The sequence below is a fragment of the Chenopodium album genome, chromosome 8, assembly GCF_948465745.1.
Source record: "Chenopodium album chromosome 8, dcCheAlbu1.1, whole genome shotgun sequence".
Classification (NCBI taxonomy): domain Eukaryota; kingdom Viridiplantae; phylum Streptophyta; class Magnoliopsida; order Caryophyllales; family Amaranthaceae; genus Chenopodium; species Chenopodium album.
The window spans coordinates 69,241,258-69,255,705 of NC_137841.1; the positions used below are offsets into that span (position 1 = coordinate 69,241,258).

Here is a 14,448-nt window from a genome sequence, read left to right on the forward strand (position 1 = left end):
TGGAGTAAATACAAGTTTATCACCTTTATAAACATGAGTTGTTTATTATGGTGGCAAATATGTAAATAAATAAATAAAACACTATTCAAGGAAGAACATCTAATATTGTTAGCGGTTCTATCATGAATAGTGCTTTTTTTTTTTGCACTATTTTTAACACCAATAGAGATTTTACTATGAACTATATATATATATATATATATATATATATATATATATATATATATATATATATATATATATATATATATATATATATATATATATATATATATATATATTCATGGTAGAATCGCTAATGATGTTAGCGGTTTTACCATGAACAATAAATGTTTTTTTTAATTTAATTACAAATTTGTCATTTGATAAACAACTCATATTTATCAAGGTGATAAACCGGATAAGCATCCAATTGTTGTGGTGATAGATGCAACGATGTGTTCAATATATACTTCAGTGCAATAAATTTAAACTATTTTTGCGGTCGATGCAATAATGATTCTAATTCATGCACACGTTTTCTTAAATACATTTTTTGGTTCAAAAATTTTCTTACATACATAAACATAAACAGATTAATTTTTGTGGGGGCATAATAAATTGTTGCTTAATTCGAATTGCGTGTTTAAATGCATGCCATTTCCTCAACCAACAACTTAAGTCTTAAGCATTATATTGCCAAAAACTCTTTACTCCTTATGTAAGTTTTCATTAATAATGATTAGCTAACTTTCTGACGCTTTTTAAATGCGTCTTGCATGCTTAAATGCCCTACGACACGTACCACCTTACAATTCAACGTAACGTTCTCCAAAATTTCTTCACTTTTTATTCAATTTCTTCTTTCTAACTATGAACCACACCATACGAAGTGTCAAGATTGATAGAAATAATTCAATGTCTAGTTATTTTCATGGTGATGAAGATGATAATACCTATAAAGAAGTTAACCAATCACCGAGTTTTAATCAATTTTCGTTACACCACCTTAGCTTCATCCCTGAACCACCATCATCGCCGTCACCATTGCTCCCACCAAGTCCCGAATCCATATGGTCTCGTTCACCTTTATTGACCCCTACACACCCTTCTCTACTTTATTGTTGTATTTCATCTATGCACCGCGATGGAGATATCTACTCCATTGCGGTGTCAAATGACCTAGTGCTAACCGGCTCATCTGGCCGTCGTATCCATGCATGGCAGTCACTGGACTGCCATGCAAAAGGATACATACATGCAAGCTCGGGTGAGGTTCGAGCCATGGTGGCTCATGGTGAGGTACTCTTTACTTCACACAAGGATCACAAGATTAGGGTTTGGAACATGAAGAATTGTAGTGGTACTAGTACTAGTAGTAGTAGTAGCTTTAAACCTAGGAAAATAACTACCCTACCAAATGATAGTCATTTCAAAAAAATCATTTATAGGCCAATTACCCCACAAATTATGGGCACTTCTAAACCAATTATTATCCCACAACATAGGGACACTATCTCTTGCATGGCTTACTACCATGTTGAAGGGATTCTATACACCGGCTCATTCGATCGAACCGTTAAAGCTTGGAGGGTTAATGAGAGGAAATGTATTGACTCATTTATAGCTCATGGTGGTAACATCAATGATATGGTGGTTAACCAACAAAATGGTTATCTTTTTACATGTTCATCCGATGGTACGGTAAAAATGTGGTTAAGGGTTTATGGTGAAAACTCCCATGCCCTAATCAAGGTTCTTGTATTTCATGCCTACCCTTTTCATGCCTTAGCCTTTAGTGTCGCGGTATCACATAAGAGCTTCTTATACTCGGGTTCTACGGATGGTACGATTAACTATTGGGAGCAAGAGCTCTCTTGTAGGTACACTCATGGAGGGTTCTTACAAGGGCATAGGTTCGCGGTCCTTAGTCTTGTGACTATTGAGAATATTGTGATCAGTGGATCTGAGGACTCGACGATTAGGATATGGAAAAGAGAGAAAGGAAGAGGTAATATACACGAGTGCCTCGCGGTGTTGGAGGGTCATAGAGGGCCTGTAAGATGCTTGGCTGCTTTTTCACAAAAGGATAAGTTTGCTTTGAGTTTCTTGGTGTATAGTGCTAGTTTGGATCAAACGTTTAAGACGTGGAGAGTTAAGTTGTTGTCTTCGGAATTAAAGAAATCGCCTTTCGGAGATGATGATGATGATGATAAGGAGGAGAGTAAATCTCAAATGGAGTTTGAGACAAGTCCTGTGTTGTCTCCTTCATGGGTCAAGAAGAAGCTCCAAATTAGTCGCAGTTTACATAAGTTGGTTTAATAATTTAATTTCATGATGATCAAGATTATTTATGTACGGAGTAGTGTGTTACTGTGTTATTTATATTTATATTAGTAGAGACCATATTTATTACTATCATTTTTTTTATCCTAATTTCATACCTAGCTATGCCCTTTAGGTTATTACATTTAATTTGTGCTACAAAGTAATGTATACTTACATACATATGTATTAAATTTTTAAATAAATCTTGGAACAAGAATAGACGTCAACCAAGATTAATAGCAAAATTAACTTGTCCTACAACCTCAAATTAAATCCTTTGACCTAGCTAGAATACAATAAAAGACTAAAAAAAATATAAAGTTTATTTATAGGTGCAACCAATCATAAATGATCGATAGTGATTTAAACGTACGAAATTTGATCCCTTATACATTTAGGATATATTTCATACCATCCTATATTCTTCTATGTATGTTGTTGATGTAGGTCTACTATGTTTTGTATAGGCATTAGGAAGTGTAGGTGTGTAAACTACAAATAGAATCACAATTCTTAGTTTTGCTTTCAAGTTGACACTTGACTTTTTTTAAGATAAGAGTTGACAATTGAGTTTCTAATTTGTGCTAATTAATGCATAAACTCACCCTTCTATATGTATGCTTGCTTTTGCTTAATAAAACATTCTCACTTCGTTATGTTCTTAGCTTGAGAATTTAACTTTTTGGTTTGAGCTTACAACTAACGTTCTGACTTACATCTTTTATTAGGATGGTTTTGAAATCAAAAATTGACACAAATTGGGAAAAAAAAACACTTATTTATGTTTTGAACTTTAATTTGAAACATAAATATAGTTTTAAGGAATTAGATTTCATTACATTATATTGGAAAAAAACCATTATGTAGAGTATGTTGTCGTCATATCTACAAGTATTGTACAATGTTACAAAGTCGATGAATTAAAAAGGAAATACACCTACATCAAAGTTTCAAAACCCTAATCTTAAAGGAAATTTTGTCCAAATAAAATTTATAATTTCATCATTTTTGTAGTTATCGACATATTTTCACTTTCAACACTATTCATATAAATTACTTTTGACTGGCATCCTTATGATTTATAATTAAGAAGGACATAATTATGTGGAGTATTTTTAGATTCATCAATTCTATATAAATATTTCTTATTAATATATAATGCGTTTGCCTAAAAGTGTATCAACTAATAAAATGATTGAAATTTAACAAAAGAATTGCAATTTGATGAAGTTATGTATTACTATAGCACTTATTTTAATGGTTAAAAAGTACGGAAGACACTCATTACATATCAAAATTGTCTTGTATGTATTGTTTAGAATTGAAGTTATACTAATAGTACTTTTGAAAATTTGTAACATTTATTACTCTGTATCACATTTCACTATTGCTGTGTCCTTTCATCCTTTGTATATTTTGTCAATATTTTTTTTTTGTGATGAGTTACGGAGTATTAGAAGTTTGCAAATGTTATAATCTGTTGGACAGTATAATTGATCTGTCATGTTCACATTATCACATATATACATGTATCACATGTTTCTGAGTTCTGATGTGTGTCATTATTGCAATGGTAATTTCTTGAACATACATGCATCAAATCTTTTATGATTATATTGTTGAAATTGAGTATGACCTTGATGTACCAAATAAGAAGTACTTGTATTAGGTATAAGTTTTGTCTCATTTTACTTTTCACAATATCTAATACACATTTTAAAACAATATATTTTACACGTAAAAATTTTGTAATTTTATATTTCATATCTCATCTAGCTATATATTGTAGTTGGATAAGTGATATTTACGGTAAAAGTTTTTAAAGTTTATCTAAAGTGCAATGGAAAAATATTCAAGACAGACTTACGTTGTTTTCTTTTTAGATCAATATTTGATTAAATTATCCGCTTAATTGCAAAGTTACATCAAGAAGCTTGTTCTTTTCGCAAATGCTCAAGTGCAACTAATTACATTTTAATTGCACGATAATGATATTATTAAAATGCTTCATCATCTCTTGTAAGAGGAACATGAGATCTAACAATGAAGAAGTTGTCACAAATGAGGCCACCAAGAGCTCCACCAATAAGTGGGCCAACCCAATAAACCCAGTGATCAGTCCAGTTCCAGCTAACAAGAGCCGGCCCAAATGACCTAGCTGGGTTCATTGATGCCCCTGAGAAAAGCCCACCAGCAAAGATGTTGGCCCCAACCACTAGCCCAGTAAGCAATATACCTTGGCTTTGAAGTGGGCCCTTCTTTGGGTCCACAATGGTAGTGTAAATTGTGAAGAGGAGAGAAAATGTTAGGATCACTTCCATCACCAATCCTTGTAGAGGGTCCACCCCCTTTGGAAGAGAGTGTATAGGGGTTACCTGTATTGTTAAAGGCAAAATCGTCAAAATTAATATTCCCTACGTCTCTTCGGATTTATTGGAAAAAAAAAAAAAAAAAAAGTTATCTTAGTTGCACATAACCTGTAACGGAGGTAGTATAATAATATTAGTTACATATGAAAGTAAGGTAAGACAATGTGATAACTGATTTTGAACAAGATAAATAATAATTTTAAACGAAAGCGACGACAAATAAAAAAGAAATGATAATGCAGGTAAGGAAAAATAATTTACCAGTCCACCAGTGACATAGGTGAGCAAAAAACAAGCAAGAGCAGAAGCAAGACATTGGATGATCCAATATAAAATCGATCTGATGATTGTGATATTGCCACCAATAGCAAGACCAAGAGTAACAGCAGGGTTCAAGTGACCTCCAGAAATGTTAAATCCTGCAGCAATCATCACTGCTACTACAAATGCATGTGTTATTCCCACGAATAACAACCCTACTATTGTACTTGCTCCTGCTTTATCTGTAAAATTCACATTTTTCATCCATGTTTATAACTTAATATATGCTTAATTGGAATATAAACATTTTTCTTGACAATAGCAACTAGCAAGTGATCCATTGACAATTCAAAGTCGTAAATCATCTTGCTTAGCTGGTTAAAGTTAAAAGAAATTATATGATATCTGAGATCTAAGATTATTTGAGATGAGTTTCCGTCCACATGTAATATAAGATGATGACTTTTGGTAGGTTTAGGATAACGTATGTGTGGAATATCATACAAGTGGAGCTAATTAATATGTGGAGCATAAACCTTTTCATTATTATGCAAAGTAGCTTAGACCTATAGGAGTCATCCCTAACAGAATATTCCGTCGTAAAACATTAATTATAACAAAATTTAATTTTATAACCTCTTTCCTTTTCTCTAATTGAATTATAAAATTCGAAATACTCCGTATATACTATTATTTATTTAAAATGATAGGAATGGAGAGAAGGTGGTACCAGCAGCCATGGCGGATCCAACACCGGCAAAGACGAAGAGGAAGGTGCAAATGAATTCAACGACGAGGGCATTGATGCAATCGGGTTGCGTTGCCTCTCGGCTTGTTCCTAGGGCAATTCTGCTAGGCATGTTGATGGAGTAATTTTACACACTTTTTCTCTCTAATAATAGAGTAGTATATACTCTACTACTCTTACGTACAAAAAGTTTGACAAATGAGATGCAAGTGCATGCCTTAGCTATAAACGAGCATACATTTATATATAAAGATAGTGAGAAAGATTATTATTTTTTTTTTACAACGAGAAAGATTATTATTTGTGAAGGGTGGAGCTGCAAAGGTGGAGATTCCTTTGTCCATGTGATCATGTTATATGGTCAAGGGTGAAAATGATATATTAGTATACATTATGCCTTACAACATTATTTTGTTTTTGATGCAATGACTAAAGTTTCTTTTTTTTTTTTTTTAGATGGCAATGACAAAAGGATTTTGTAGCTTAATTAATTATACTTTATACCACTTAATTGACTTAAGCTAGTAGGGCTGGCTTGATTGTGAAGCTTGTTAGTTGTCACATCCCACTTGATAATTTAATACTACCTCCGGTCCAAATTACTCGCAATTTTGGGATATTATTTGTGAGATTTAAAATATTCCAAAGTTGCGAGTAATTTGGACCGGAGGTAGTACTACATACCTCCGTTTTTTTCTTTTTTAGTTGACACGTTTTGACTTTAACACTATTTACTCACTCGATCTCCTTCAACCGTGCTTTGTGTTTTATACGTAATGCGAAATATAGTCATGTGTGATCTTGTTTGATTCATCTTATATATTTTCAAAATATCAAATTTATTGCTAGTACATTGTTGATTTTCATACACGAGTACTATATTTCTTTGTTAATAAAGGTTTTTTCACAGGTCAACGTCGGACCAATAAGGAACACCCAAATTAAAGGAGGTTTTTGCGTTAAATCAAAATCATTATCCATCTCCACTAATTATGCGTTTTGCATCCCACCAACATACTAATTATTAATTCAAAGGTAGCACCAAAAAAAAGGGCTAAAAAACAAGCTGAACTGATTTATTATTATGGGTAACAACGGATTCGTCTTTGTCACATAATTTTGTTTTGGAAGTGACTGGAATTTTTAAAAAACTTTTGTTACATACATTTGACCTCAAAACAGTGACAAATCAACTAGCAGGCTTACTAGTAGGTTTATTATGGGTTACAAAGCATTTTTTGTAATTCGGAGGGACACCCTTACAACCACTTCAATTTGGGAATTTTTTTTCAAAAGCATGAATTATAGTCTTTTAATTATGGATAATTTTCGACTTATTTAGGTGATTGTAACCATCTTTTTTGCCTCTTAAATTAATTATTGATTTTGCCAAATACATAAGAAGTTTATGTCTCCTTTTCATCAATTCAAAGCCATCATGGGCTTTTATGTAACTGGTTGGGGTGCATATATAGTTACAAACAATACAATATGATTTTGGGTTGCACCCTTTGATGGGATTTCGGTACTTAATTCCGCAATCCAAAATATTTAAAAATTATCTATTTTCATGTATTATTAATTTATTATAGTAGTTAATTAGCCTTCAAATTAAGACCCAAAAAACATTTTTAGCTCAACAAAAATTAGACATCGAGGTGCATACTTCTTTGGGTTCCTGAAAGGGCTCGAAAGGTCTACTTGGTGCTTAGAACCATCTAGGGATGGCAATTTAGTCCGGATCCGACCCTACTCCGCCCCGTTCCGAGGAAAAATATCCGCTCTGAGTCCGAGAAAAAAGTAATCCGAGTTCGACTCCGTTAAAATAATCCGACTCCGAGTCGGAGGAGGGTCGGAGTCGGATCCTAAAAAAAATCCGAGAAAAAAATCCGACTCCGACAAATGTCCGACTTTAACGGATTATCCGACTCCGACTCCAATAGATAGTGGATTTTTGTGTGGGTTATGGTGGCATTGGGTGTGGATTGTAAAGGCCCAAGTAGCCCAACATCTCAAAGTATATTGAACAATGAAAAAAAAAACTCGGAGTCGGGTCGGATCGGAGTCGGAGTCGGAGGTCGGATATTAGAGTCGGAGTCGGATGTCGGAGTCGGAGTCGGATGTCGGATTTAACCTCCGACTTTCTGTCGGGTCGGAGTCGGATTTAGCATAATACGCTCCGAGTCCGACCCGTTGTCATCCCTAGAACCATCTCATTTGTATATTTATTTGCTCACCCCTGGTTATATTTTTTGCAATAATATTCTTGTGTTCAGATTTGAAATCAATATTGCTATGACTTACTCCTACGATAATCAAGGTAAAGTTGACAAATATTGTCAATTCAAATTTCAAAATACAACTATAGTGAATATTGAAACATATGGAATACATAGAAGTAGGAAGGTAGTGTCTAGTAGTATAGATGAATTCGGATCAACGACAAACATTGAGTACTACGTACCCCCAATCTTATCGTTACATGCTTATGTTTTGTCACTTTTGTGTACTCCCTCCGTCCCTAAATTACATTCCTCCTTTCTATTTTGGGTATTCCAAAATTACATTCTACCTTTCTATTTTTAGTAAGTTTTTTTTTTCACTCTCTTTTTAAGTTGTACTTTTAATGTATAATTAATGTATTTATATTCCACTTTTAATGTTTGGTTGGCTAATGTACTTTTTCAGCTTTTAATTTTTCAGAATCTTTGTGCCGAAAAATTACAATGAATATGATTGGTTAAAAATTTTCAATTAGGAGCATGTGATTGGTCCTTTTTTTTTGCAAAGGATTGATGACATGTCATGAGTAATCACTAATTTATCTTTGTTTTACTCAAAAAATTATTTAATGTTCAGTAGTTCCCATTACATTATCTAATTATTGTTATTTGTCTTATTCTTTCCTCCTTAATTCCCGTGTAAATTTCCAAACAGGAATGTAATTTAGGGATGGAGGGAGTACTAAAAAATTGTCCAATTAAATTAGTAAGTGAGTAATTAGAAGTAATTTGGACCAAAAGGCGTCAAAAATACACAATGAAAGAATGTGATCGTTGCCTTTCCCATTCATTGCTTCAAGTATAAATACACAATGTACAAGAGATAAACTAGAAAACTATCTAGCTACAAAGGGCAAGGATATATACAATTACCAAACTAATTATATACAATATTTATCAGAATATATTTTCATATATTCTAACAGTCAACGTTCATGCACCACTACACAATTGACAAATAAAAATAATTACAACTATCCCAAAAGTTTGAACGTGCATGAAGGCGCATGATGATTTCCTTTGAAGTTGATCAAATATTTTTGTGAATTATTTGCATACTAAAGCTGGCAACCACGTAAGTACGTACGACTTTTATTTGTCCTATAGTGGCCGCCCTTCTTATCATTTGTCAACATTACTTGTTTAACTTGCTACTTGCAGAAACTAGAAATGGAGGAAAGTTATGTATTTACTAATGCATAACATTGATTAAAATATTATAAAAACACATGGTAGAGAGAGAAAATAGGAGAGAGATAGGAAGAGAGAGACATGTAGGTGGACCACACCTATTTTTTAGTCGGATTGTATCACGTGATGGGGACCACATGGTGATTGTTCCATTGAAAGTTTATATAGTACCATTGATTCCTCAGTGGTACTATTTACGCATAAATTTAGTACAACTGAATGCACATATAGTACCACGGTATATTCAATGGTACCATTTGATCATCCAATGATATCAGAATATTTATTCGTTTGTACATATGCATAATTACATGAATACCCTTTGTTATGCATTTCTAAATGCCTAACATTCCTCCCTTTAAAATTCCCCAGCTACTTGCCGGGGTCATTTCTATGATCCATCCAAAACATCCTACCTAATACCTATAGGGTGAAATCGTATGCGGAGTACAATATTTTATTGGCGGATTTTTAATGGTCAAAGATAATGAAGTTTAACTACAATATTTATTACTCCCTCCGTTTTTAAATATTTGCTCCACTTTTTTTTTCTGGCCGTTTTTAAATATTTGTTCCATTTCCTTTTTTGGAAAGTTTTTACAATATTTAATTCATTTATCAAATTTGGTGGACCCAACATAATACTTTCTCTCTTCCTATTCTTCTACTACTTTTGCTTTTTACAATTTTTTATTTTCTCAACTACCCCACTACCTTCATATTTTATTACTTTCTCCAATTTTTCCTAAAACTCCGCGGAGGGAGTATTTAAAAACGGAGGGAGTATATTGTATTGGAAAATTTGCCAATTACTACCGCAAGTTAATACCACTTTGTAAATTACTACCGCAAATTAAAAAAGTTGTGAATTACTACCGCAAAAAATTTTAAGATGTTGTGATTACTACCAAACCCCCATTAAACCCAACTATGACGTCATTATATCACTTTAATGGGGGTTAAAGAGCTATAATGACGTCATAGTTGGGTTTAATGGGGGTTTGGTAGTAATCGCAACATCTTAAAAAATTTTGCGGTAGTAATTCACAACTTTTTTTAATTTGCGGTAGTAATTTACAAAGTGGTATTAACTTGCGGTAGTAATTGACAAATATTTCTATTGTATTATGTATTTTGTATTGGTATAATACATGATTATTAAGAAAGTGTCATAAATCATCATGTACAAAAATAGATGATAAGTCGAAATTCAGCACGAGACAGCAGAAATCCAAATTATTGATCCATTTCTTTGATTAAGGACATTTTGCCATTTTGGATATAATTTTGCCAATTTTGTTGCCCTTGAGGTCTATTTATGGCCCATGTTCTGGTTTAATGGGCATTTGTTTTATCTAGCTTCGTTCGTCGTTCCTCTTTGTTGCTCTTCATGTTAGATGACTTAGATGTTCTTTTATTTCGCTTTCTTTATTGCTTTTACTGCATATTATTTGCATAACGTGGGAAGTGTTATGGTTACTCTTTGTTTTTTGTAGGTTGGTTTGGTACACTTTTGAGTTTGTTGAATTTCCCGTCACAAAAAAAAAAAAAAAAAAAAATATATATATATATATATATATATATATATATATATATATATATATATATATATATATATATATATGTGGAAAGCTAAACGTCGCCCTCGAATATCTAACTAACGCCCGCAAAATAAATTAAAACTACATTCTTACCCTTTTTATAAAAAAAAAAAAATAACCCTCAAACAAAATTACCTCCCTCCCCCAACAAAACCCTCATTCCTTACTCACTCTCATTCTCTCTCTAAACAAACCACCACCACCACATCCACCTCCACCACCACAACATCCACCGCCGCCACCACTATCACCGCAGATAAAAGCGCCGGAGCAGTGGTTGAGCGCCGATCTACACCGTCATAATGCCGCGGAAGGACAAAGGCAAGTCAATCGCCGGCGGAGAAGAGGTTTGTGTTTTTTTTTTTTTTTTTCTGAAATCCAGGCAAACGCCTGATTTTTTCGCACAACCATGGCTGAAACGCCTAGTTCGTGCGTACAACCGTGTGGTTGTACGAAAAATCTGGGCGGTTGAGGTGAAACGCCCAGTTTTTTCGTACAACCACACGGTTGTACGCACGAACCAGGCGTTTCAGCCATGGCTGTTCGAAAAAACTGGGCGTTTGCCTGGGTTTTTATTTTTTTTTTAAATTCGTTTTTTTTTTTTTTTTTTTTTTTGGTATTGGGTTTTAATTGCTTGGCTTTGAATTTGTAAATTCGTTGTTGTTATTATTATTAAATTCGTTGTTGTAAATTCGTTGTTGTTGTTTGGAAATTGGAAATTAAATCATCAACTAAAGTTCAAGATTTTTGGGTTTTAATCAACTAAAGTGAAGGACTTCAATTGCTTGGTTTTTAGTTGTTGATTTTGGGATTTGTTAGTGTAGATTTAATTTTTGTAATGCTTTAATTTTAATTCAATCATAAATGGTTTTAGCATCTCGTGTAACAAAGTAGTGAGATATCTATGCTTTGTGCTCATATATTCACACCCTATACATTTTAATATGACTTTACAATCGGATTATAAATATGTAGTAGTTAGTTGTATTGTGTTTGAGAAATGACGTTGTTGGCAATATTTGTACTCTGTATATAATGGATTTTCTTTAAGTGCTGTTGGATTGATTAAGAGTTATTATTGTTTTAGATATTAGCCTCGTAGATGTTCCAACCATTACTATCTATCTCGATGCCCGTATAGAATTTCTTGGAAGTTTTTTTTGAGAATTTTCGTGATGTTTAGTTTGAAGTTTTGTTGATATTTTGGGTGGTTTGTGTTGATATATAGTTGATGAGGATTAAATATGATTTCGAATTCATCTATATGAAAATACTTGTTGAGCATTCTTGATTCTTTTTCATTTTTCAGATTTTCATACTATAAGCAATGGTTATTGGCTGATTTTTATATTCCTATACTTGTTGATCCTTTTTTTTTTATCTACTATAAAGATGTGAGTAGGAAAATGGGTTTTGATTAGATTTTAAATGTTGCTTGCTCCGTTACTTCAAGATTGTCTTGACTTTACCCTACTCCAAAATTGACTAGAAAGATAGCTTTTTTTTACCGATAGAAATTTTAAAATCGGCAATTTGATTAGTCTATGTGCAAGTTCCTTAGATTTCTCGAATTAACGTGAATGTGTAATGATAGTTTGGTTTCGGTCATTATTTCTTATTTCTTATAGTTGATGGTGATACTAGTATTATATCATTACTTTATGTCGGCTAATGCAAGATTAACTAAGGAATAATGTAGAAATATTGTTTGTTGGATTTTGTTATAAATAATTGGATGATATGTGTACTAGTTTATTATTTGGTTAAAAGTTTGAATATTTAGTTGTTAATTATTAGAAATTTGTTGGATTTTGTTATATATAATTGGATGATATGTGTACTAGTTTATTATTTGGTTAAAATTTTGAATATTTAGTTGTTAATTATTAGAAATTTGTTGGATTTTGTTATAATTAATTGGATGATATGTGTACTAGTTTATTATTTGGTTGAAAGTTTGAATATTTAGTTGTTAGTTATTAAAAATATTAGTTGGTCGATTTTGTTAGTATTAATGCCATTTTATTCTAAATTTAGAATGTAGTCGAGGGTTCTGGTCCACGCCATGCTAGATCACGCGGCATTAACGCGTCGGTTAGGAGAGATAGGGGGCCGGGGATTAGTATACGGGAAGGTAGTTCTTTACCGGAGCGCGATAGAGAAGTGGGTAGTTCTGGGACTTATTTGGATGAGCGGGAGGGAGCCGGTCCTAATCCTTTGTTGAGGACTACTAGCTCGGTTTCGGGTTCAGGTTCGAGATACGATGATGATGGACCTGAGGACGATGATGCTGATGCTGATGCTGATGCTGAGGAGCAGCCGACTGTCGTGACGAGAGGTCCTGATGGGAGATTTACGAGTTCACGACCACCTCGATCTGTAGCGCCTTGGCTTGTTCAGGGGCCGATGGACGGTGGACCCGATGTTGGGACCGTTATTCCTAGTTTTGGGGCCCATGTTGCTCGATATATTTGGGACGGGCATGATCGACGGTTTTTGCGGTGTCATACTAGAGCTAGTGTGTGTAGATTGTTGAGTGAATGGATGGAGGGATTTACGGCAGACACTGCTATGCGGATACGACAGACTGGGTTGTCACACCTGCCGAGCATTATGCACGACCACCTTGATTTTCCGCTGATTTCTGCTTTTGTGGAGAGATGGCAGCCAGATACAAACACCTTCCACCTACCTTTTGGTGAGATGACCATCATGTTGCATGACGTTTACCACATACTTGGTATTCGGGTTGAAGGTGATATGGTTGCCGAGGATCTATCTAGTGACCGGTATAAGACATTTGCAGCTGAGTTGTTACAGTTGACTACAGAGGAGCTACAGGTCAAGACTCAGACTGCCATATATAGGAATGGTGGCGTCCATACTGACCAGATTTTTGATAGGTGTCGTACTGTAGAGACTACAGAGGAGGTTCAGGTCATTGGTTACATGTGGGTCCTTTTGGGTAACACGCTCTTTACTGACAAGAGCGGTTGTCGTACCCACCCTTCTTTTCTCACTGAGTTGTTTGTGGAGCATAACCTGGAGAGGTTGACGAGATACTCCTGGGGTTCAGCCACACTAGCGTACTTGTATCGTCAGCTCGGGCATGCCACCCGAAATGGATGTGATTCTATCGCGGGTTGTCTAACTCTTCTCCAGTCTTGGATATATGAGTACTTTCCATGTTTTCGGCCTCACCAGGGTGTGTTGACGCGAGACGTTCCATATGCACGTGCAGGGTTATGGGATGTTGGTATGGCGCGGAAGCATCAACAGCGTCTCGTGTCCTTTCGTACTCGACTTGACCAGCTGGGTGACCATGAGGTATAAATAGATACGTAATACTATTTGTTTTACAATGCTTTAATTTACAGTTGATTTACTCTTGTATTAATTTGTAGGTATGCTGGTTGCCGTACGGAGCTTTTCCTGCATTACAGGTGCCTAGGACTGCGTTTACTGGATGTATTCGATATCGAGGCATCATAGAGCCATATATGCCCGGTCGAGTTGTTCGACAGTTGGGGTTTGTACAGGAGGTTCCCGGTGACATGATTAGGCCTGATGATGCTCATAGACCAGTTAGTGTTAAGTCTTATAGGGTCAGTTTTTCAGCTCAGATGACTACTCGCATGTGGAATGGTTTTGTTCCCGGTGCTGCGTTCAGTCTTCTGCTTGGTGGATAT

The 14,448-nt window shown here is 34.5% G+C and overlaps 2 protein-coding genes across 2 annotated transcripts; one reads left to right on the top strand and one right to left on the bottom strand.

Annotated features, from left to right (window-relative positions):
• Positions 1–879: 879 nt before the first annotated feature.
• On the top strand, positions 880–2,362 carry LOC145556424 (protein JINGUBANG-like). The gene has a single exon (XM_081618077.1). It carries the CDS (start codon positions 898–900, stop codon positions 2,299–2,301), a length of 1,404 nt encoding a protein of 467 aa, XP_081474203.1. The 5' UTR covers positions 880–897; the 3' UTR covers positions 2,302–2,362.
• A 1,794-nt stretch (positions 2,363–4,156) lies between these two features.
• LOC145556425 (aquaporin TIP4-1-like) lies at positions 4,157–5,908 on the bottom strand. Its single transcript, XM_081618079.1, has 3 exons — positions 5,668–5,908; positions 4,938–5,179; positions 4,157–4,682 (listed from the first exon to the last, which is right to left on the bottom strand). The coding sequence occupies exons 1-3, from the start codon at positions 5,795–5,797 to the stop codon at positions 4,305–4,307; spliced, it is 750 nt and encodes a 249-aa protein (XP_081474205.1). The 5' UTR covers positions 5,798–5,908; the 3' UTR covers positions 4,157–4,304.
• Between the last annotated feature and the right edge of the window lie 8,540 nt (positions 5,909–14,448).

Bases quoted from the DNA above. Each gene is read 5' to 3' on its own strand.
- LOC145556424 (XM_081618077.1), top strand. From the start codon at position 898: ATGTCTAGTTATTTTCATGGTGATGAAGATGATAATACCTATAAAGAA.
- LOC145556425 (XM_081618079.1), bottom strand. From the start codon at position 5,797: ATGCCTAGCAGAATTGCCCTAGGAACAAGCCGAGAGGCAACGCAACCC. The intron at 5,180-5,667 runs GTACCACCTTCT...TGAATTTTACAG, and splicing joins TGGATCCGCCATGGCTGCTG to ATAAAGCAGGAGCAAGTACA. The intron at 4,683-4,937 runs GTAAATTATTTT...TTAACAATACAG, and splicing joins CCTATGTCACTGGTGGACTG to GTAACCCCTATACACTCTCT.